General features: G+C 40.7%; 1 protein-coding gene across 2 annotated transcripts; it reads left to right on the top strand.

Moving 5' to 3' along the window:
* Positions 1–1,307: 1,307 nt before the first annotated feature.
* nau (myogenic-determination protein nautilus) lies at positions 1,308–25,757 on the top strand. Of its 2 annotated transcripts, XM_022853805.2 has the most exons (5): positions 10,070–10,740; positions 11,940–12,197; positions 12,970–13,163; positions 20,573–20,648; positions 24,562–25,757. In XM_022853805.2, the coding sequence occupies exons 1-5, from the start codon at positions 10,533–10,535 to the stop codon at positions 24,978–24,980; spliced, it is 1,155 nt and encodes a 384-aa protein (XP_022709540.1). In that variant the 5' UTR covers positions 10,070–10,532; the 3' UTR covers positions 24,981–25,757. The 2 variants fall into 2 exon arrangements, 1 of the variants encoding a protein (XP_022709540.1); XR_002687481.2 differs by lacking the exons at positions 10,070–10,740; positions 12,970–13,163; positions 20,573–20,648; positions 24,562–25,757 and adding an exon at positions 1,308–2,157 and having other exon boundaries at positions 11,940–12,023.
* The last annotated feature ends 496 nt before the right edge of the window (positions 25,758–26,253 follow it).

Genomic DNA, 26,253 nt, shown 5'->3' with positions numbered 1-26,253 from the left:
TTTTTGGAATATCTGATGTTCTATTCAGCTTATCTCTCGTATTACTATTTCGAGGAATTAGCCCGCACGGTACCGAGTCGTCCTATCTAGCAACTACCTCTCTTGATCGAAGATCTCTCTCGATCAAGTAATGACTGCCTTATCCCTTTTACGTTTAGGAGCTCTTGCTCGAAAATGGTATAGTCAGTCACATTCGCCTTGAAAGAGTATTTCTGATAACGCTAGATGATCAAGTGTACGGTACACTTCCTAAGCTACGCGGCTTTGTGGTTTTTGTAAGCCGCAAAATTGCGTGTTAGGACCTGATGCGTGTTAGGAAACTATTATTCGCTTTCAGGACTTGTACGATGATATTGGCAGAATCTAATACAAGTGCAACTTGACAGGCGAGAAATATCGCTTGCGCTTTGTCAAGTTACGCTGACGTCCAGTGTCGCTTCCAATCATGATATAGGTCATACATTGGAGTAAAGGGCACTGCTATGACGATGCCCGTGATCAAAGCAGAACCTTATCATAAAATCGAAAGTTTCGAGGTAAGCCTGTGCCTTGTACGTCGGGATAGTCGCTCGTCGCACAAGGACCCCACGCATACGGCCTGGATCTTATCTGAACAAAAAAAAAAACGACCACACGCTTCTGCCCTAGAGTATTGGACACTTATTGAAAAGAAGGTACTTCTTAAGATGATATCCATCCACTGTGGCGTTTCTGTAAACTTTTCCATAATTGGCTCCTTACAAGATGAAGCGCTATGGTCATCCCTGTACATAGCTGTCAATTCAGTCTTGTTCAGCTCTGTTCGGTTCTCGCATCCTGGGTACGTATGACATGTTTTTTTTTTGTTAAATAGAGCTGTTTTATTTGTTTGCTATCTCGCCGTACTAGTGGCTAATGTGACTTATTAATTGTAATACTTGAGAAGCTTAATCGAGATACCTCTCTATGGGTGCAGAAAAAAGCAGTATGCATCTATCCGATTCGAAGCGCTAGGAGAACGAGTAACGTCACCACTTTGCAACGGAAACAACGTAGCGTGATCGTTAGTTTGGTGACAACGACTGCTCTTTTTTAAATACAGTTATAGTGTCGCTACTAACCGAACGCGTCTCGGCACGTGCGTGCATATTATATTGTTTTCGTTCTTGTCGTAAGCACGACGTTTTATTTAACTTGATTCAAACGTCAACGGTCGCATCTTCCGGAAGTATTTTCGAAACTGCCGTACCTGAGTTCTGTTGTCGTTTACCTGAACTCTCAAAAGGGCACACACTATTCAAAAGGCGAAAGCCTTAAAATGTGATAATTTTTTTTTTTAAGATAATCCCTTTACCTACTGCAGATGAAAGACGTACACAGTATCATATGGTTAGCCATTACTTTTGAAGTTTATTGCGTTTGTAACATGACATAGGTGAAAATTTTAGACGTATTATGCGCGCATCGTAGATTTAAGCTTCAGTACAGAACATCGTGTTGTGTTGCTTTCTGTTAAATTAAGCATTATATATATATATATATATATATATATATATATATACATCGGTATTTCGTTTCCAAATTAGCCACATTTGCAGCTTTCATTCGGTTAGATGCCGAGGTATTTACAAATGAGTCTTCATTCTAAAATGTTACATTGAAAACGATTATACAATCTGCTTTTTTGCCAGTATCGTGCGCGATATAGATCTAGCAGTAGTTGACTTTTTGTTCCATCAGTAAACAACACCGATAAGAGTATTTTTTTGCTTGTCTGTTTGGATGACCAGTTGACGAGTGCCGCTTGAGTGCTTTAATCTCCGCAGCGTCAAAAAGTGGATTCTATAAAAAGGCTGAGTAAGTCTCTACGAAGCACCTATATAATCAAAGGAAGTCTATGAACTATTCGATCAAGCTTTCAGACACCGCAGTTGTGTCGCTAGATGTGTGCGTTTGTCTATTTTGTTTTTCTTTTTTAGTTTAAAATACGCAATGAAAATGTGGTACTTTCGATAAATTTAGTATATATTTGACGATAGGATGTGTTTTCGTATTTGCAGCTGACGCCGGGCTAATACATTCGCTGTGGGACTTCCGCTATGGCTGCATCCAGCACCCCTTCTCAAGCTTAATTACAAGCAAGGTGCAGCCTTGCATAGGAAAAAACGCATTTGTTTGGTATTTCCTCTTCAACGAAAAGTATTTATTTCTATCTTAAGTTAATGCCATTGCGCAACTGTCAATAACGATGAAATAACTACTTATATTAGATTGGCTCAATTCTTTTTGAAATCTTCGTGGATATCGGGCTTTTTTGCATTTCATATTTTCGAGGAAAAACAACGAACAATCAATCCTAAAGGGCTTCGACAATTTAAAATAGATCTTAACGAAATCACGATAACACATTATTATTTGGCGAACGAAAAGGTAAAAGGTGACATAATTAAAAAAAGAGTTAATCAGAGCGATAACTTGAACCAAGTAAGACCGGGAAAAAGCACAGTATGTGCGTTTGTGAAGAACTACTGATAAGCGTATAAAAGGTAGCGCGACGTGAGGAAACCGTAGAGTTTCTACTATTGCTGCATTCGACGGGTTGATAATGGAAGCCTTACGTCAACATACGTTGCAATGGTCGAACACTGGTGAAAAGAACAAAAAAACTTGGAGAGATATAACAAAACATAAACTTAAGTAAAAAAAAAAAGATGTTGGCTCAAAATTCAAAGAACTATCTTGACGAAGATGTTTCAAGATCACGAAATCGGTGGTAGTTAGAGGATCTGCCGGGCTGTGAAAACGCAATTTTTTTTAAATTTGAAGAAACCTAAAACTTTGAGTGCTGGGGCCTTTTAAAAGTAGGAATTTGCCGAATAAAAGCTATATCTTTAGTCTTTCACGACCTTCATTTTCCATTCAGACATTGATTTCTTGGCGGACAGAAAAAGGACATATAGGCAATTTATAAACTCAATTTCGGACTTCTACTGCCCATTTTGAACGATTTGCCTTTTCAAACCAGGCTGAATAAGTGTAAAATTAATGGAATTCGATGACGCGAGGTCTGGGCCAGTAGGTAGGCTTGAAATTATTCTCTATATTAGTGATCTGTCATTTCAGTTGTACTGGGCTATATAAGCCCGTATATTGCAATACAAGACGGTGAGTTTACCACGCTCTTTGCCTGCCGGGGGCCTTTTGAGAAGGATCGTGTTAAGGTTAAAACTTAAGGGATAAATAAAATACGCAGATGGTGCAGTTTGACTTTTTCGGTTGTTGAAACTTGTTCGGCTCGTCCACAAGTAAAGTTTCCGCAAACGCTTAAATAGCATTCTCTTTTACGAAAATAAGTCTGTATAAATATTTACTTTTCCCTTAGGCCTTACCGTTTACGAAGTAAATAGCAAAAGCTAGTTCTAAGGCCGGATTAAATTGTATACATTGTCGAACGCACTGATATCTAGGCAAAGATTCCGTAAGTGTTAAGACAGGTGAATGACTGCGAGAGTATCAATATTCTTACAGTCTTAAAGATACTATTGCCTCAGCGAAAGAAGTATTATACGTCCGGTATTCTAACCGATAGTCTTGCCTATTGTTCGCTCCCTCATTATTCCGCGCAACGTTTTTCCCTACCAGCTCACTTGGTTTTTCTATCAAAAATGCATCCCCCCCGTTCGTCTTATTAAAGCAATGCAAAAAATGCGTTGACAAGCAACTGATGATGACGACCGCTAAATCGCATGTGTCGGCTAGCTCCCTTTGGATAGCTTTCTTAGGTCTGACCCACCTTGAGCGAGATGGGTCAGGCCTAAAAAAGTCTAGAAGACATGTTTTGGATTGTGGTGTATCACAACGAGAATCATGTCCTGAGACTAAGCGTTACTTGCGTTAATACGTTGTGTATAATCTGATATGTAGTGATGTGTTGTTATTTATGGTAACGATAGGGATGGACATTCTTGGAGATCACACTACAAACACGAATAAGATTATTCATCTGAATTTAATTTAAAATGGGTGCTAGCCACAAAATAACAATAATAGATTTCTGGTAATTAGTACACCTGAGGGGTGAGTCCCCCTGCCTTTTTTAAATACCTAAAACGTTTCTCCTATGAACAACACGTTCGAACCCCGTAAAATCACTACACTTACTGATATAGGCTATTTTAAATCGTAATTTCGTTGATGACGAGTCCGTATTACGAAGGGCTAACACTCGAAGCTAGTAAAGTTTTGAAAGCAACATTTACCAGGTTCTAACTTGGGTAACAAGTAATTTAACTTGGGTAATTATTTGCTAGTGAGATAAGTTCTGGCTGTTGTTAAACTTATTGCTTCTACCTAACAATTTTTGTCTGTATCCCCAAACGTTATATACTAATTGAAAATGTTACATAATTAGTATCTCGTAGCATCTAGAAATCGAAATCTCAAGCAAAATGCTATTGTCACTCTATGGGGTAGCGCCTTCAAGTATGGAGTAGCTTTTATTGGCTGCTTGTAGTAGCATATATGGGTCATCTATTGTTTCACTTATCGGCGAGAAAAAACCAATTGTTTTTAAAAAAAACTTATCTTGGTGAAAAGCAATATGTTGTTTTCGAAATTTGAACAAAGATCAGCTATTACTTAACCCTACCGCACAAGACAAAGTCCTACTTCCTTCCTGCTTTGCCTGAAATTGACGGTTTACTTTATTGCCCGCGTTCATGCGTTTTCTGAAAAATCCTGAACAGGGTTTGGATTTGAAAAACCCAAAAATTTATCAAAAAGGCATTTCTGATACATCTAGGTTTTCGATATAGAAATTAAGAGCCATTTTAGAGTGGAAAATATCGCCTGCCAATTGAATCGTCCAGATAAATTCGAATGGTCACTACTCTTGAAATTTTCGGTCTCTTATCGACCCAAAATTTAATCTCATTAGAAATTCTTGTATGTAACGTAATTGGACGACAGTTTAACGAGTTTAATTCAGATAATATCGCTTGACGTACATTTACTGCTAGATATATCTTTATGGATTAAAAAATATTTTTTTTGCAAATTATAAGGCAGTAGTTTGGGTCCCGACTTGAGACTGTAGCAATGGTTGTGTATAATATATATGACGGTTAACGATGGTGCTTCTAAGACATGGTAAGAATTTTGCCGAAATAATTACTCTTGTGTAAATACAGTCTTAGAAGCAAATCATAAAAAAAAATCCCTATTTAGATGCTTTACCTCGTATAAGTTTATTGTTATCACTCGTATAGTCAATGAAATCTTCCTTTGAGTTCAAGCTCTGAGGTGTAGTATACTAGTCTTCAAAATCGACCGGTCACCAAACACTTCATAAACACAAAGAATATCTCTCATAACATTAATAAAACTACACAGATTAAAGATAAAAATAGGAACTAATTAAAAATAAAGGGACAAACACCCTGATTTGAAAGATGCTAGAATAAACTGTTTAATATTCATATCAGGATGTGGTGCAAGCGGGCAGAGAACGATAACACTAAAAATGAATTTCGACGATCTGCGTTTCTCGAGATCTGACCAAAGGTCTTTTTCCTTGTTTTTTCTTTGAATATTCATTCCTAAAAGCTTCTCTCAGTCAAGTATGTGGAAAGACTTATTTCCTTTGGCAATAGTTTGTAAACGAGTAGCAACATATAATACTGGAATTTGTTGGCGTCCCCTATAATAGAAACAGTAGTACTATTACTACTCAATATTAAAGCAGGCAAAAAGCAAAAAACGATTCACAGTACTGTGGGGCCCTGAATGAACTATGTGCCACAATCGGGCTTCGATTAACTCGATGACAAACACTTTTGTTTATAAAAAAAAGTGTATCAAACACCCAAATCGTTTGTCGCATTGATTGTATCTTTCGAGAAATATCATCATTTCGTGCTAACGTCCTAAAGAGTCGTATAAGTAAGGCCTTTGCTAACAATGATGAGATAGAAATGCTCGAACTAAGCATCTTGACCAAGCAGACTGAATAATGTGAAACTTGCCTTGCTAATATCTATGTCCCTGAGTATTTTCCAAAAAGTAATAAAATTGAAGAGCGAAAAAAAAATTATTTTCAACGGAAATTCCAATAGGACAAAACATAAATCTTATGTTTAAATTTGTTTCAATTCCTTCCAGTTAGAACGCTCAACCTCTTTGGCAATAATGGAACATATAGGAAACATGTTGGTTACTGCACGAGTCTGATGACCAATGAAGAATAGTGAGCAAATACTTATCATAATGAGCTTAATCATATAAACAACGCGACATCCATAGAGTGAGCTATCGATGCCATGTTTATGACTGCTAGACAAATACTCTATGCTAATTCTACGTAAAATTCTATACATAAAATAGAATTCTTCGTTCAACAATTATCTACAGATGGCGCCGGACAGATCAGCAGTGCGTCATTTTATTGCTGCAAAGCATAGAATGGTTATAGGCACGCTTCGGTGAAGAACTAACTGATAAAGGACATATACACGCGTACTTTCTTTGCGTACCGCGGTTCCTAACGCCGAAGCGACACTAGAACCGGGAGCTTGTTTAGATGGTCCACACACAAGCCAAGGACAAAGAAGCGGGCCTTGTTATGAGGAACTAGATTTAAAGAGACGGAACTGGACTGTTAATATACATGGAAATGACAGAAAAAAGAGCTGGGCTAGCAATGCTGTACTAAACACTCGAGTGTTTGAAGGCTGTGAAAAATCTCTCGGTCGGACGTCGGTATTCGCCGTACTAAGATGAACTACTGCAAACTTGCGAAGCAAACAATTTCTTTGAGTATAAATGCTACACCTTTTAAAAGTTCTAAAAGACTATTCAATTTAAGATGCCGAAAAAAAAGGTTCACTCATAAGCAGAGTTTGACTTATGAGATTTGAATTACATGAGTTTCGTTCAGGTACCATCTCTGACTTTTGGCAAAATGGTGAGTTGGTAGAATTTACTTCGCTATTATTTCATTCCTTATCTTATAACCTTTCACTCCTTATCCTTACCTAAAATGCCACTAGCGATCATTCGCACCACTCGGCCCCTATTGTCCAGAGCTTTCTGCTAGCGCAGCCTGGCTCTGGGAGTTACCCTATTTTATGCAGTAGTCGATATATAAGTGACGAACCCGCATTCAAATGCCGGTTTCCCCGCCTCCTAGAGATGCTCAAAGAAACTACCTGACTATTTCACTTGAGAGGGCGGACCTGCGTTTTCACACACTGAGAGCTGTAGCCTTCGATAAAATGGGCGCAACATGATTGAAGGTATCACGTTCAACTATTTTCGAGCAGCTTGAATATCGCCATGCCCAGAACTCGAGATACGTTCTCAATTATTCCCACGCACGCAACGTATAATGAGGCTTTATCCCGGAAGAGTTCTCCGAGCGCTTCAGCAATCAGTAAAATCACTCGCTAAACCGCACAATCCGTTTTAACTTCAGCAAACGTATACGGTATGAACCTTGTACAGATATTTGGTTATGATGAACAAGCTTTGCACAAAAACCAAAGGCAAAGTCAGAAGCGTCTCGGATAAAAATTCGATGGTTAGAGATGCAATTATTATATACACATATACGTTTGTGTAATGTAATAGCAGTCAAAATATAGATTACGAAGAGCTCACCAGGAAGATTGATTGTGCAAAAATATTATAGAAACTATGCTTTCATATATGTGAAGAAAACTTGACAGTGACGATCATTAGACAACAGAGATGTAATCCGTGTACTCCCTGGTGAGGTTCCAGGGTCGGGAATAGCCTGATTTTGAGCTAGCATCACCAATACTTGGCCGGGGTAGCGTCATTTTGTCGACCCTAGAACAGATCACTGTCCTTCTAGCAAACTTGCCTTCTGGTGCGATCTGGCCTGCAAAGAGCCAGCAGTGGGGAGTCGATCTCGTTCACATAACGCATGATTTGCTATTCGATGTATATACGACAAAATTTATTGCTGCCCTTTCCGGTTGTTATCTCATATGATGGTTTACGTGTTACGCTAGCGTCGACATTGCGTAGGGCGAGCGTTTTTCGAAAGCAGTCACAAGGAGCTTTAGATGACTAGGTACTTACAACAACGACAAGATCAATATTATGTTTCAAGTACCTCAAACAGAGTTTGTTATTGGATGTGTAGGCAAAGCAAACCAAAGATGCTGATCTATGTTAATGGTTTATTTTCAGACTCGTTGTGAAGTAACAAACGAGAGCTAATCTGTCGGGCAACGGGTACCTCTTGCCTGCCTTTTCTAGATACTAGGATACCAGTGAATGACCTAAAAACTGATGTATGATGATTTCTGTCAAAAGATTCGGGAAGCGGCTCGAACCATAACTTGACTGATGTTTCAAATATGCGCGCGCAGACAAAGTCTACCTTTTTAGCCAATTATGATTGATTAAAATATAGTCGTCCTTAAATAGCTTAAAATGGTGATTGTTGCTATTTAATCGAGTAACTTTTGAGCTGTAGTTTAATCGTAGTTTCGGTAGAATTAGGCAATAATCTAAGTACATATATATACACACTTGTAAGTTGATTTGAGCACCAGTGCAACAGTAATGGACCTCTACGATAATGAGCCGCCTTTCTTATTTTATCATTTAGACATCAAGCAACGCAAACTGTTAAAAAAATCTACAACCTTTAAGGATCAAATCCGATATTTTTACGAGCCTTACAGTGAGCCAAAGTCGAGTCCTTATGCACATATACAGAGGGATGTAAGGGTAATTCTTTTTGTTTTTTAATTACAAAAAACTTTTCAACTATTTATTTACGTGTCATAATTTGGATCTTTACAGGCTCTTAAACTCTTGGTCTGAGCTAGCATATTTCTTAGCGTATCCTGGTTATTCTTCTTCATTTTGGGAGTAGCTTCAAGCTACGTCTTATAATTTACTTAATCTGTAATAAGTAAAAAACCTGGACACTATTCCTCATAATTCTTTTACAATCAACCAACCTAAGAAGGATAGAAAGCAAGAAATAATGCGTAAATTGAGGTTGCTTTGTGTCCGGCTTAGCCATTTGCTAAGGCAAGGTCCTAATAAAGAGAATCAATTAGACCATAAACAGGCAATTATGAACATCCGAATCGGAGAACATTCTTGTTGCTAATGTATTTGCTACTGCCATCTTCAGTTTAACGACCTTATCAGTTCTTGCGACCAACACTCTAGAACGTCATCCTATGACTCAACACTTCAACTTAATTCTACTGTATTAATTACGATCACTAAAGGAAAGCGTCGCGACAAGTATATGTGTAAACACATACGTCCCACATCCTTACATACAAAGTGCTAAAAATGATGACCTGTCCTCGATAGCTGTTCTATTAGATAAACATTGGTAATAAACTGTTACAATCATTAGAAAGGAGGTTGTCAAAGATTCAGCTATTCAATGGTTTCTTGTCGCTGGCGGCCGCTGTTGTGCCCAACCCATATCTATTCCCGAATCACTAACCAACTGCGTGTCGGCTGGGTTTCTGGACACATCTACCAGCATATCTGTCTAGTACACAGTATCTGCGTGGCAGAAAAATGCAGAGCTTTACAGCTTATAGTTGAACCGCTCCGGGTCTCCGACGCGAAATCTTATTCATTTAGTGATCTCCGTCTTTCGCTCGATTTTATAGCGCTTCTCAAGCGCTGTGAAACAATGGTAGTACAATATGCCTGCCTTTGGTTCTACTGCTGATCGTATCCGGAAGGCGTGGAATAGGAAAAGATGAAGTCCCGAGCGAGAGCACAAATCGCGAGTTTCGTTCCTTCAGCGACTGCCGCAACGAGTAGGTTTCCTTCCGGAGGGAGGAGATCTTCCAGAGTTTAAGCTCCTCCTACAGGTCCTGCCCGTCGGGTTTCTGACCAACCAGCCGCTGCCCTTATCTAGTTACCACAGGCGATTGATCGGTTCTAGTAAAAGTTGGTACCGAGCTAGATCTTCGCTAGCGTGCACGACCGCCGCCACGAGGCGCGGATGAGACTTTTGCTGTCTAGTCATCGTGCAACATACATGGCATACCATGTCTGCGCGAAAATTATTCGTATTCGAACGGAAATATATGCAAAACAAGAATTGAGACTATGACCAAATCTGACAAAGAAAACGTATTGACTGGGAAGCATAGGGTTCAAAGAATGCGTAGATTAAAATAAGTGAAGTTCTGTGAGCGTGCGATGTTTGATCGTAGTGAATTAGTCGAGGTTGTCTATGTAAAGTGACATTATTAGAAACGTCCTAAGCTGGTGTTACGTACTTCCACCTGATGTGTCTTCATGACTTCATCGAATGAATTACATGCTTCGACAACCTGTTTTGACTGCCATCGTAGCAGTTATCACTGGGCGCAATTAAAAGAGCGACGGCGTTACACTGGCCAAGTTTAGCGCTTAGTTAGCAACTTAGTGAAGTGTGTCTAAACTTTTAACGTGCAACGTGATCAGCGTAAATCGTAGTGTAGTGGATTTTCAGAGTGGGTGTCAGTAGAGAAGTTGTACTTACTGTCAGTAGCAAGATGCTAGCCAATGGAGTGGACCCTTATGATTATTACTACGGGTGTGGCGGAAGTTATCTAGGGCCTGTGGGAGCCCCCGGTGAGGGCCGTGGAAACAGAATGTGTGTAGGCGACGGGAACACTTACCCTGGGCAATACAACGAAGCGGCTCAGAACAGCCCTGAGTCTGCCAAAAGTCAGGACTTCGATGACGACCTCACAGATCATGGTAGGCAAACGCCAAATAAATGTTCAACCTATGAAATCGTGTCCTTTAGTTTTCTAAATTACCCTTTAATTTTCATAGACAAAGTGAACAGATCGTACACGCGAAATAAAGTATTGTATTACTCTCATACATCAGTTACGAGATCATTTTTGGCCGCCATATTGGAAGACTCATACTGCGTTTCCGATTGTAACTCGCATATCGGACTCGGCGCTCATCATTCCCGCAACAGAATACTGACGGCTTGGAAGTTCTTTCCGTTAGAAGGTTTGATTCAGAAGAGGTACTGTTAATTATAGGGTCGTGTTATACACACGACACAGATATTTTGTTGAATAACGAAATTTATTAAAGGTCGTCGAATTGATTTCCCTAATTACGCAGAGCAGACATTATGGGACTTGACAAATCCTGTCGCGCATTACTGAGTTTTATTATTTTCGTCACTGAATCAAAGAAGGGTCCAGTATATTGCCTAAATGAACGACGTATAAGGATGGTTTATGACGAAATAAGGGTTAGACGTTCCTTTTATTTTGGAATAGTCATGGAGAGTGATAAGGGTGAACTTCACGATTATATAAGGGATCATTTTGAAATTTCGCCAGTAAAATTAAAGATATAAGACAATAGTTTATCTTGCCTATTATAGAACTTGTCTGAATTTCGTTGGCAGTTTGTCTAGTATGAGAAGAACGAGCAGTTAATGTAAACTCAAGCTTTTAATTACAAAGAAACCTATATGATTGTTGATATCATAGCTTTAAAAACCTTAATATGATGATTTGTCATTAAATTTAATGTGCCCCGAATGAGATAGTTTAGTAATGTTGATCCAGATATTCATTTAATGGTCATGTGCCGCAATTACGTTACGGTTACGCAAATCTGTTTTTTCGATTGAGTTATTTTTTTGTTCACGTTGCCCATTCTATGCTTTGGTAGGTTGATTTATCATGATTACTACAATTTCATTAATCGTGTGACACAAAGTAGCTGTTCATGATTATCCAACCATACTTAATTTAACGACAACTAAAAAAAACGTAAATACATTTGAGTTTCAACGAAAGTTAGTACAATCAAACAACACATATACGATGTTGGCGGGCCGGTCGGCCGTTTTGATCGCGTTGGTCCATTTAGCGCGAGCCACTTGCTTCCATTTGTAACTGAAATCTTTATTTCGTTTATTGCAGAGTCTTCATCAGGTAAGGAGCTTGATAGTGGAGGCGTCCGAAGCTCGCAATGCTCGAGCCGTGGCGGCACGTGTCTCGTTTGGGCGTGCAAAGTGTGCAAAAGACGCTCCGTCAGCGTGGATCGACGGAAGGCGGCAACCTTACGCGAAAGGCGTAGACTTCGCAAAGTGAACGAGGCTTTCGAATTGTTGAAACGGAGAACCTCAGCTAACCCCAGTCAGAGGCTGCCAAAAGTAGAAATCCTCCGAAATGCAATCGGTATCTAAAACTTGCTCATTTTTTCATAATATTATCTCTTTGCAATACTCTGCTGAAATTCACTCCGTCATGTATTGCTTGCTGTGTCGTAGGGTCTATCCCGTGCCGCGCCAACTTACATCCAAAAGTTCTGATTAATATTATGCTTTTGTCTAAGTAACGCAGCACATATCGTACGCAACGTTATTTTAATCCTATAAATATTTGATAAAGCGCCAATCAAAAACAAAGCATAATACGGATCTTTACGGTGGAAAGCTGAGATTTGAAGAAAATCGCAATTGTGTGGCTGATGGAGACAGCGTAACAAATTTTACGTCCGGTATCTAAGAGACAGCGTTCTGAGGACCACGTAACTGATAGTCCGATTCGTGCTTGAATCATATATCTAGAACTATGTCCAATGAAATTTCACATTGAAGGGGCTTCAAATGTCTTTTTACTTGTAACTCCAATATCGCTAAATTTGGTTACCTTAATAGTAGTTCTGCACAAAATTAACCAGTGAAATCGTATGGTAAAACGTGAAGACGTCAGCATCGTGTTGGTGCAGGTGCGTTCGTGGTACATATAGTTCGTCATTAGTATCGGTTAAATTTTAGATTGGCTAGGTTAAAACATACGTTCGTGAATGTTGCAAGTGATCTTCTAACGACCCACGAAGTCTATTTAGCCGACCGATAGAAACATGTCTTAGTTAGCTCACTTGACATGACCAGAAACGAGCTGATCGGTTCGTAAGACGCCTTATTCGTCTGCGTCTTCGTTTCAGAGTACATCGAAAATTTAGAGGAACTTCTGCACAACAGTAGCTCGCCCCATGGGTCGTTACTGACGGCTAGCGGGACAGCTTCCCTTAGCGCTATGCAGCGTTTTCGAGAACTGCAGACACAAAAGATGCGGCAGAGCTCTCCTATCGACGGGAAGCATTTTGATCACGACCGGAGTAACCGATTGCATCATCGCGTAAGTGATTAGAGTTCAGTCTTCATAGACCCAGTGACCGTGTCAGTAAATGGCAGAGATCAATCCTGCATTATTCGTAAAAAGTCATGTCTACGAAAATGGAACTCTGCGAAAGCTAGACATGCTTGACTAGCAAGGGATGCGTTGCGAACGAACAACTGATTAAGTTCAATTCGATAACTGTTCAAATAATGGACAACTTACCGTTTGTCGTCCTATCCGTACGTTAGGCATATTATAGTAGCGATAGCGACAATGTAAAACCATGCTGGTTCGAACGCATGAAATGCCAAAGATCTATTTCTAGTAAACTAACTTGATGTGGCGGAACTCTTGAAAAAGATAATATCCCATAGGCTTACAATCACGAATAGATATGACTACTAAATATTGACAAACTACTCAAGGGAAAGATCACTATACATTTGCGTGATCACACAGGTTTTATTGCGGCGCAAACACAACGCTTCAAGCAATACAAGTGTAGAGATAAACTTCGTCACCAGAAAATAACGAAAACAGCGAATTTCCCACTAACTATCATGTGTTCTTGCATTTGTGTACTTGACTAAACTAGGTATTTTCAGTTAAATGTTTCCCTTCCCAATGAATCTTTTCTATGATCCTTTGTTTATTCGGCCGCAGGCTGTTGCCACAACGAGGACCGGTGACTGGCCTCTTCAGTCTTTTGACAGAATGAGCTACATGCGCTGTACCAGTGTTGTTTTCATAACGACGAAACTTTTCAGCAACTAGCCCGTGGTGGTGCGCGGACATTGAATTGCCGCTGCAGTTCGACCAGGCACCCACAAGCACTCCGTCTCAACCGTTGCTATTTGCTTGTCGTCTACCTGCTTGGCACAGTTTGTCGTTGTTGCAGAGATCTCTCCCTTGACCTTCCCGCTTTTTTTCGAAATCCACCTATTGTACTCTCTTTGTGTTTCCTTCTGTCCAGGTCTTCCTATATATTCGTACCTTATTACTGCTTCAGGCATTAACCTGAGCGCAAAGATGGCACAGCTACTGCCGCCACAAGCACTAGTTGCTGTAGTTTTTGTTGTTGATGTTGTCTCGAGTTGTTCATCTTCGGGATCGTTCCCGCATCTCTTTCATCTCCCCTTTGTCTTCTCTGGGCTCCCTATCGTCCCTATCGGTTGAGTTATCGCAGTCGTCCCAACCGCCATCGCTTCCTTTTCTTCACGTTTGGTCCGACGGGGCGCGGCGTGTTGTGTGCCTGCTTAAAAATGAGCATCCCTATAATCTCTGAGGATGGTTGGCACTTGGCCGTGGTGTGAGCCGTGTTTCCTGTCATTGTCGTCCGCATGTGACTGTGGCGGCGACAGTGACGACCACTGCTTCAACGCTCACGTACGCATGTCTTCATGCCCATTGTCATAAACATGAAGAGATTAGGGGAAAAGTCGATTCCTTCATATATATATATATATATATATATATATATGTATACAGAAAGAAACAGAAGAAAAGGACCTGAGAAAGAGAAGAAGGGCCTTTTTGTTGTGCGTTGATCTTCGTATACCTGTCGGCTTTAGCCTGTTGTTGCCATGTCCGCTCGGATGAGCGCGACAATGGAGACGCTCTGGATGATGGGCAGTAAATGGCAGGTGCATCCTGGGAACCAAAGAGTTGTAGATGTTTGCTGCAGGTTAGACTGCTCGTGGCTGAGCTACATAGATTGGGCAACGATTATCTTGAGCACCAGACCGCAGCGAAATTGAAAATGGGGAAAGGGGGGATCTAGATAGACAGATAGGCCGCACATCCACTTTTACACTCTTATCTAGAAAAAGACGCATCAGCTATTGTGCCTGACTATAAAGTCAAATGATATGAATTTCTTTTTGATTGAAAAGGTCCAAACACGACAATGATTAGCGACGTTGTAGAACAGCAGAATTCACTGAGCAAAATGGGTTTACAATTTCAAAACCTTATGGTACTCAGTGACGCAAAAGCTTGAATTTATCTGCGAAAAAAAAAATTCCTAGGGTGTATATTAGTATCTATCCTTCGTTATGTAGGTGCTTTCGCTGTAATGAAAGAAAACGCGCACGAGAAATATCGATGTCTCATTTTAATGGCCGCCGTCCGAAAATTCTGTAAGATTAAGACAGCCCTGACGTAGTTTGAGTTTACTGTTCAGGATTACACGAACTGTGTACCGCTAGTAGATACAAACTGGTCAAATACAAAAAAAATGCACCAAAAGACACCCAACTCAACTGTAATTAAACGGTCTCCACACGGAAGCCTGACAAGGAAAAAACGGAAATAGTTTTTAATTTTTTTTATACGTTTAGAAAAAGTATGGACTGCAGGTCGACGGATTTGAGCTGTTTATTGTGCCAAACTGTAATACAACTATATGCGTCCTCCACTTTTTATCCTTTCAGGCTTACATTAATGCGCCTTTTTTTAATAGATTCCTCTGAACTGGTGATACTGCCATATAACGGAGTCCGTTATTGGCACTATCTATATTACGAGAAAACGGAAATCATAATTTTGTTGTTTAAATGGAAATTCTTTTGCACGAGCCCCCCTCACCCCCAACCACCCCCCAGATATGATGCAGCAATAAACGTATCAACTATAGTTGACTTTTTAGCAGCATGGCCTGAATAAGCCTATTTATTGTCACCATTCTATATTAAACGGATTCTCTTCTGTACTCGACATTCGAAGGTCAGTTATGGACTGGTACGTTAATTCGGTCTCGTCCTTGCGATCCGACTGCACGTCACAACTTGATTCAGATGTGGGCCTAGACACAAACACACAATGGGTTGGCTGGAACAAAGTTCAGCCTAAGCCGACTGGGGGCTATTGGCTGACCAAACACCTAACGATGAACAGGATTGAGTTGTCCTTTCTCTAGCTCTGGGCATCTTTCCTCTCTACAGTGCCTGCGGGCAAACAAAATAGATCGTTCTGCTTTTTCAGAGAACTGTCGGGTCGCATACTAAACCCGTTTCTCGACACACTTTTATTATATGTGTCCGGACGCGACGAAGCTTTCTTCCGACAATTCTATCCTGTGCGTACTCGACGCAATCCACCTTTCAGACGTTAATTGATCATCACCGACGTTGGATCACGCCGGGTAGGACGTCTCTTAGACGCTGTCACAGGTTGTCAATGTCGGATTAGTTCATCCTGTACGGCTACGGCAAATGTTGAGTACTTGATATAATTGGAAAGCATGAAAAAGCTGGATAAATATAGCGACAAGCAGACGGGGACTGTAGATACTTCTGGATGAGATATGTGATTTCCGATTAGGTATTAGGGCTAGAGCTGTTGCCTACGCTACGATTCAAGTAAGTAGGCTGGAACAAAAAAGCAGATGATGCATATTTCGTGTACGTATTTGGAAAAACAAGGTTGGCTGTTAACTTTGTGGACCTGGTATATTATGAGAAGTGGCTCTAGATAGGGTTCAGATGGGTTCGTCCTAACCGCTTCTAAGTAGGTAGCTTCTGATACTTGTTAGTATGATATTAATGCACAATAGTGCCCCAGTTTCAAAACAAAGACGCCTCAATGTAGAAACATCACGACTCATGAATGCACGTTCTTTCGTTTAGTAACATCATGCTGATATTCTAGATTTAATACTCCGTCTGAGTCTGTTAAACTTTATTATATAAACCTGTTAAAATACACGTAAAAGCTTTTTTGGCCATAGCTTTACGATTACGAGTGGAACTTCTTATATTTTTCACGGTACAGCAGAACTACACAAAACATAGAAATACGTGTCAGATTGATGTAGGCTTTATTTTGCATTTAATAGCATCGTGTCGGGATTTGCAACACTGTTCCACACCGGTCATTTAGCTGCGGCTAATGGTGTTAAAATCTCTTTAACATGCTTTCTTGTGTGTGGCCACTTCATTTTGCTATAAGTCATCGTCACACGAATCACGCTGAAGGTGGCGTAAAATTATTTTTCTGGCAGGTACAATGCCCATGTTCGTGCTCGTCAGCAATCGAAAAACTTGTCACCAAATTGGCCCTAGATCTATCTTCGTCGGTTTTTTAGAAGAGGCCGCTAGATCGTGGGTGGCCGCAGGTGAGCATAGCCCAAACGCGCTATCTATGTTCCGCTCACGTTCGTCGCGCCGTTCTGCAACATCGGACCTACGATGGGATACACGTTGAGATATTAAGTGGAACCCGTTCGTTGGAGATCAACATTACATTTGTCATAGACATATCCTTACATACACAGACACGTTCCTGCTTGCTCGACAAGCCCAAGGGCACTATGTGCTGGGTCGCTTTGTGCCTGCCCCACCAGCACAGTCTATCCTAGAACTCGTTTAGTTATTCGTGCTCCCTTGCGTGAGGTAGGGCGACCCGCGTTGGTGTGAACATGTCAATTCTGCGCGTCGGAATCGTTGCCCGGAATGACAATAGACTGCCTACAGGTCGCCTCGTTTCTTGTTTCGAGATGGTCTTCCGTTCATCGTTCACCCTATGGACGAACTTCGAGCAGTGAATTTGGAAGCTTGTGTGAATCTTCGTCTGTTACCACCCCCCCCCCCTCTCTCTCTCTCCCTCTCTGTTACTCTGTCCTTCTGACCCTGGGCCAATCGCCTGCAAAGCCAGTGTCGCCTAAATCAATCGTGTGAAATCGCTAATGCGCCTATCGTATTGTTATTAACAATCGTAACGAGGTATGGATAATAATAAAGGCAAAGAAGACATGCTCCCCAGCTATGCAGATTAGTGTTAGACGTTCGTTTATGTGTATCGGGTCCTCTCTAATATGGCATGTGAAAGATCGAAATCACATGACCTTACGACACCATTACGTCTGGGTCGTCGATTGGTCTTTAAGGGTGATGATAGAATTATCCTCCGGTTATGTCAAACAGAACGATCTTAGATACGCATGAAGTGGTGCCTATCATAAGATTTACTATGTATTACCTAATCTATTACCAGGTGATTACTGCTGAGCAAACTCTCTGTACATTGGCAGATTCAGCTTGAAATGCATTGTACGAACGTGTGTCCGTACCAGAGGGTACGAGTACAGTAAGGAAACAAAATTCTTAGCAGTGAATACTGCAGGGGGTACCAAGAAGAACCCTGCCCCCCAAAACTGGGTTGTTGGACATGATGGCGATTACGTGATTCGTGCTCTGGCTGCTTACCTTCTCAAAAAAGTGCTTGAAATAATCTCTCACACACATTTCCACTCGGCTATAGCTCGACGGCATTCCCTCTGTACCATGTCCTGCAACGGAACCATGTCGTAATCCCTCGGATTGTGCTCGGATGCGATGTAGGACCTCAATCCCTCTGCAGATATAGTAGCAACACTGATAGGATTTGTGGCGTGATGCGATTATCATTCCGGCATGCAGTCTGTTTTTGCTATATGCATTTTCTCATTATGCGAGTATCACCATATTACGAACAGTATACGAGTAGAAGCTACGGTATTGAATTGCTAGCCAAATATATATACTTACATAGCTACGTAAGTCATAGAAAACTCTTCGTTAGACAAGATATAGAAACTACATATATAGACAAGACTTGCCTAACATCTGTATGGCTACCGCAGTTATCCCATATTTGTGCATGAAACAATTTTTATTCTGGAACGTCAGTAATGCTATGAATGTGCACGTTACCACCATACGTTTCTCTGTTGGTCGGAAGGGCGAATATGTTATTTGGTTCATAAATTAAAAAAACATCTATTTATAAGTGAGAAACGATAACACTTTTGTTTTTATAGACGTAAGGGCTGATATGTTAGGCATTTTATTAATTTATTGCTGGCGCCTATCACGAAATTAATTGTGTGTCCACGTCCGGATTCGAACTGGCACCTAAAAAATTACTAATCGATGATGGAGATGTGTTGGCCTATCCGTACTAAGGTATCCGTACTAACTTTGAGCCTAAAACAATACTTGCTAGAAAATGAAACATCGCTATGTATATTCGAACTCCAGTTAATCCAGCGCGGCGATTCCGTGAACCGCACTATACCAGTTAAGAATAACTTATCTATTTATTATAAGAGTATAGTATTAACAGTCAAAGCTTAGCTCGCTTACTTGAAATTTAGTTTTATAAATTTCCTTTTATAAAAGATAGAGGGAGTAACCGCATTGGTTTCTGTGTTGCTGCATTTACTTCTCTTCAATTGTTATTTGGTAAGTTACCTATATCAACATAAAATTGAAGGTTAAAAAGTACAAGATATTTATATAGACCTATAGAAATAACATAACCAATCTAGTTTTTTTCTTTAATATCTTAGATGCATTTTATTATCTTTATTTTGTAGTACATCGTTACCTTGCTTCAACAGCGAACCTATTCTAGTTAGCCTTGTACTTCTATACCTGTAGCAGCCGAAAGTTCAGCTAATAAAACTTCATTGCGTGCGTTCTTTATGCAGAAGTTGGCCAAAAACGTGTATACGGGTGTACGCCTTAAAATAGTAATTTTTGGACTCCCCTTATCAAACTGCCGTTATCTTCCCCTAATTTTCTGCGTTCTACCATTATCCAACGAACCTTCCTCGAAGCTGTAATTTTCCGTACGGTACCATTGCTGGAACACAACAGCCACTCGCAACGACGCGTCAGCTCACTATTAGGCCTATATAACTACTACAGTAAATACATCATAGCCCAATCAGCCAACTCGATCAGCACCGTAACGATCTCCCGAGTACCAGCGACAGTTATCTCTGCGGCTGTTATACCATGCGTGGCACAAAGATGCGAGATCGCGATGCCCAGTATGCGATGTCGTTTTGCTTAAACACGTACGCATGCACACAAACACGCCCACTGACTCATCTATGCACGCTCAGAGCACCCCAGAAGTATATCGATGTAGTGCATATAAGCAGAAGTAGCAAAGGGACCGAATGCACTACGAAACTTCCACCTAGTCTATGGAAAGTAATCGTAGCTATCAAAAACCTGGACGAGGGAAAACCTTCAGAGAAAGACGGTATCGCACATTTCTCGTCCTTTTTCCTATACTTTCTATCGAGCGTTTTCCGATTATCAGGAGATCCGCCCGAGTACTTTGTCCCCTTAACCCGCCCTCCTCAACACCCTCCTTTGGTCGTTGCTTTACCGTCTTGAGTTTATTACTTGTAGCCATATCAGTTAGTCGGATGTCGATGTCAGCATTGCTCGCCGAGTTGAGCCGCTGTCCGTTTGAGCTCAACAGTCCGTCAGTCCGCAGGTCGAATGTGTCGTCAAAGAAGGAATGAACACAGCAAGATTTAAAGAACGAAGAATGGAACGAGAAGATACATAGACAGAGAATTAGACATATAGAAGGAACGCTGGATCAGATAGAGGATGTAACAAGCGAAAGCTTCTGGCCGTGTATTTCAGGAAATAGATTCTGCTCGGGAGAAAGAAATGATGGCTCAGAGGCCGGCCAATGGATGCGAACACCAACAAAAACTAGGTGAGTAACAGCGACTATCTTTGATACTGTTGCCGCTATTACTAATATCAGTACTAGGGAGAATCAGCCGGTGGCAGGCAACGCCCGCAGTGGCGGCGTGCAGGCCGGCTGAAAACGCGTAGTTGAGGTGTGTTAAGTGACACAGCGGCGTGACACTCAAAAACGTATACCATAAATAGGCCTGGCAAATAGCGGGACTATTGCTTAGCGTGTCGTTGGCGTTATAAGCGTGGTTGCATATGCAAACGTGTCAACTGTAAAAAATGAAATATATGTTAGCGATGAACTGGAAATATTGCAGTGATTTGAAAACGCATCGCTGGTGATATGGTCCGAATTTGTGTCTATTATATTAGGATACATGTATCGGACTGCGACCAATTCCTTTCCAAAAACACCGGCCTTTTGAATAGCTCTAAGTTGGCTTTAAGAACAGTTTTATTTGACTTAGCGTATTGGTTTCTTTATTTCAAATAAATTTTTCGAAAGATGGCATTGTTAAAACTCGTAAACTATTTGCCCGTTCTTGAAATAGATGAACAACTTGTAAATATAGGCGTAATATCTGTAATTGAAAATGTAACCCTTTTTTGCACGTTCGATGATGCCGGATGATGGGAGGACAAATATATTGCAGGACATCGACACTTCCTGGATATAAAATGATTGTTATCTAGTAGTTGTTCGCATGAAATTGCGACAGAGGTTTAAGCGGTATCGTTTAGGCCATGCTTACAGATATGACACTGGCCCGTCCTAACATGGAGCAGAGGCGACTTCTGTGAGGTCTCTTGGAGTACAACGGGGCTCTTGTCTTGAGCTAGCTACTTCGGAGTTTTGCCTTTTAACTGTAGTGTCCTTTACCATCCAGCCATCGCGTCTCAGAACACCCAGTGGCGCGGTACGATTGTTCCTGGGAACCTTTAGACCTTTTACTAACACTGACACCTTATACGTGTACCTCTGAACAATGAACGAGAAATGCAACCAAAAAAAGAGGTTATAAATCACCTAGACATATTTCACTTTTGCTGTGTGGGCATTCGAAAATTTGGTCGTGTTAATTCTTTTTTTTTTTATTCAGTTCTTGCGTTATTTTATCAATTTTAAGATAACATGTAGTGAATAATTATGAATAACAATAATGCTGTACATATCATCCTTTCCTAGATGTACAGTTTACTCTCCTCTGCGTTATCGTACGGAGGCTATAAAATTTACATAAAATTGTCAAAATTTCAAATTGCCCGGGTGTGTAACGCGCAAAGCTTCGAAATTTCAATACACTATAGAACCAAATCGAAAATGTCATTCATAACACCTTCAAATGAAATGGCAAGGAACAGTATTCAAAACGTGTCTGTCTGGTAGAAGATTAGTATGAAAATATGCGGAGTGATAACACGAAAGTTGGGTCGGCGTGAACCAGCGTGGCTGCAAAAAGCCGTGAAAAAGCTAGAAGAGGTGTAGAATACGTGGCGTGATACTTGTTGTTAAGAAAATGTTCGGCATCAAATAAAGGACAGGGTGAAAGGTGAGGTGATTTATCATATTAGCATTTTTCTAATGATGATACTCCGCGGGCTCCCCCCGGCTGACAAACGTAAACGCTCACTCAACACTTACCATTAGATGAAAACTATTCGAAATAATTTCGGTTCATTGCCATTATAGGCTCTATCTGGAATTCGTCATTCTATTGAAGATAGTCTCACCTTGACTAGTCCTGGCAGCTAAAACCGTAAAGCGATCCGTTCGAGAGATGACACTCATCGTGCCACATTGGCACATCGTAAGTAAGTCACACATGACAGATTTGCCAGCTGTGGAAGACCAGGCAACGGTTAGGAGGGAAGTCAACTATCCAAAAGGGGATCTATAGCGCATGAGCCACAAGGCAAGATCAGTCCGAAATGAGGAGATCTTTATGTGCGACAACACCACTTCGTTTCCAACGTATATTTATGCATTGGACGACACAGCTGCCTCACATGATCGTGGCTTGATTACAAGTCGTGGCTCCGCCATCGACAATTGAATTGATGACATTTTCCAATTAAGGCCTACAAAGGTTGAAAGCAATTATATTGTATACGCAACTATTCATTCATCTAGAGAATCCTACTACTATAGTATATCGCTACGGCGTATATGAACTAGCGTAGCATTGGCCGATAGGGTTATATAAACTACCCACCTGAAATTTAACCACCATCACAATCATACACGAGTAATTCCGCTGCTTCACGAGCAGTATGTATGTAAGTACCAAGCACACCGTCAACGATACATAATATGCGGCCTATATAAATCAAGACAGGAACAATTTACACGTAAACAACTGATTTTATTAAGTACTAAAATAATGAATATTGCCACAATATCGTCGTTATGTATCGCATCAACATATCATTATACTGTTCATTATCTTGTACATACACATCATAGGCGTACTGAGACAGATGTAGCATAATGCAAGATGGGTTTCTGCCAGTGACGAACGCACACTCATAAGGGCTGATATTCTGTGTTAGGTACGACATTGTTATTTCTACCCTCCGGATATCGGCCTTGTTGTTTTTGAAAGCGTTTTATAGTGTTGACTGACAGACGCTGGCCTGACGAGCTCAGCAGATATGACCGCATAGTCCATTGAAGCCTCAACCTATTTCTGTACTATGCATAATAAATAACCCTCGCGTTGTATAATCGAAGGCCGTTTTTTCATCATCCACGTCGACGACAGAGTCTGCGTGTCATGAGAACCAATACATTTAAGCAGCAATATTGGAAGGCAGCTTAAAACTAAAGTGCTAAAAGAACATGTGGTTGTTACATTCATTGGTCGTTCGTTTATCGTGGAACTCGCGTTAGATGGACTCGAGCGATGCAAACTGTTCATTTAGCCAACTTTTATCACTGCCGCGGATTTGAGCATAGTCTATGTCGACTGACCGGGTTGCATCTAGTTCCTGTTCTTATACAATCTTGCTGATATAATGGTGGCTAGTTTACCCGCCAAGCTTGTCATTCGAAAGGGAAATCTGCAAGAGTACAAAATCTCTGAGTTCACAGGCTACCTCAGGTGGGATCAAATTTTTCTTTTTTTATTATACTTTCCATAGACGAAATCGGCTGGATACCTACCCCCTTCAGGTGCACCTTTACGCGATCTATACAGCCGTCCTATTCAGACGCGGTTTTTCAGCCAGAGAGAATGATGTGCTTTACTGACTAAAAGAGCTCTCTAGCAGCTACCGCCAATAGCGTGAACGCTCTTTGCTAAAGTATAGGTTTTTGTCTTTCTCTCACGAGGTCTACAAGGCGGCCTTGTGCTGACCCAGCCATTCGAAGCAAAACCTCTGCTGATAGTTATGCTCACATCGGGACCAGTGAACTCTTCTTCAAGCTGTAGTAGAGGCAACAGCGACTAATATAATCGTTGTTGAATAGTGACTGACTTTGTCCGTTACCCGCCGTCTTTACAATGCTAACGTGTACAATCAATATGCCCTGTATATTAGATCATGGAATTATTTGTTGCTCGTCCAAACAACCCATACTAAGATATACGGCGCTTTGGCCGGATCAAACAGTTAGACGCTAGTCAACGCGCTTGCCGCATACATTCAATCAATCTCGCTAAAGACTGGATTAGTAAAACTTTTGGGTTATGGGTCGCAAGTTATCCATCCTGATGTCAGAAACAAACTTCAGTCGAAGCATGACCAGTAAAGCAACTTTCTTCAACTTTTTAATACAGTTCGCTAGATAAAACCCTATGCAGTTGGAGAATCGATTTATCGGTCGAGAAACATCTGCGCTATGCCTAGCCGGTAGTCGTTGCTTTGGAAACGTCATCGAGTCATTGAAGTTTTCTTATTTATTAACCTGCTTCTTCTATTTACTACAGACTTTACAGAGCTATTGGGTCGTCATCGAGGATATTCATCGACGCTATCAGATTCGCCAGTACAATTTGAGCCGAGTAGTCTCGACTGCCTGAGTCGTATAGTACAAAATCTCGCACCTCAGTATGCCAATCGGCCTTCAACTGTGGCGTCATCGACAACAGATAACAGCAGCTTATCAATGACAAACTCAAATGGCGATGCTTCCCAGCAAACAGGTGAACACGTTCAACAGCTTACGAGTAATTCGTTGAACATATCAATTCATGGGGACCTCTCTGCCGCTGCAGTATCAGGACAGAGGCATGATAATTATCACAATGATCAAATGCACACCCTGCCATCTAACGTTGCTCCAGCATCTACACATAGTACTAATCTCTCCATAGGTCACCATGCAAAATATGGCTTCAATCAATAGGCCTCTGACAACACTTGCTATTGTTCCTTTAATTTAGACTACGTGCAAATATTTTTTTATATTATTCCTAGATCTTGCTGTTTCTTTAAGGGAGATACGCTGCTAGCATATATAGGTATCTATGATACTGTAGTGTAGCAATAGTGAAGACCAACGTACACGGCACGTTGGTCTGCGCCTGGCCACCATAAAAGTTAATGTTTTATGGAAGTCGAATAACAAGTGGCTTTGAAACATCTGCCTGTACATACACATTTTGTGTATACACACACAAAATTAGAGTCGATTATCTATGGTGATCACGTAGTTTAGCACCTTATGATTGAAAGTGGACGCTTTTTTTTAGGGAAGCCTTCACTTTCTTGCCCAAAGCTGAATAAAATGCAAGATATTATACATAATGTGTATGGAATACACACTTAGTTTCCACTTTTTTCATATTGCCGTATCTTGATACACAGAACATGATATTCTGTCAGAGAGTATGTACGAGTACGAAGTGTACTCTGTATGATCGGTGATGTATCCAAGAATCGCTTGGAACCAGGATATCGTACAGGGAAGTTCGACAATTGAGAATCAGACAACTCTTTTTTAATAAATAATTCAAACTGAACTCAGAAATCATGATGCAGTATCAGGCCCATTATGATATTTTCGTAGTTTTGTATCGTTTTTGGTGATTGATTGACACCTCTATCGAGGCTATAGCGTACAACTGGACCGATTTGTTAAATTAATAAATAAAAACGACTAATATAGTATAAACCACATAAATGTTTTTCCTATATGCTTAAGGTTATAGATTTTGCCCACACCTATTTCGGGACTGACCACTGTCAATGTATCGAGTCGCGAAAGTTACAAATTGAATTTTCATAGTGTTTCATAATAAACCTAATAACCTTCGGTCTTGTTGTTATTGTGCTTCTCAGTTGAATAGCATACAAAATGGCGTCTATCCCGAAATCCTCACTGAGTAAGAAAGCAAAGTTTAAGTATGTAGATGAAAAAAACTTTGGTTACTTATTTATGGATATGTGGTCCAGGTTCGACTCCATGTGGTAACGACTCCGGGTGTAAAGCTCGAAACAAAAAGGGATGAATTTAATCGCTTAGCATGGTCTCTCTACTCAACGTCAAAACAACTTTGGTTTTACGCTTACACGTCGCGTACATCAGCATCGCATACGAGACAAAAATCAGGTCTTGCTTAATAGGGCCATTGTCCTTAAGGAACAGCAGTAGTCTTCTTTTATTTCGTTCCACAGTA

Source organism: Varroa jacobsoni, unplaced genomic scaffold, assembly GCF_002532875.2.
Source record: "Varroa jacobsoni isolate VJ856 unplaced genomic scaffold, vjacob_1.0 contig02100, whole genome shotgun sequence".
Lineage (NCBI taxonomy): Eukaryota > Metazoa > Arthropoda > Arachnida > Mesostigmata > Varroidae > Varroa > Varroa jacobsoni.
Note: the sequence above shows the minus strand (reverse complement) of the source record. Positions and strands in the feature narration are given on the sequence as shown.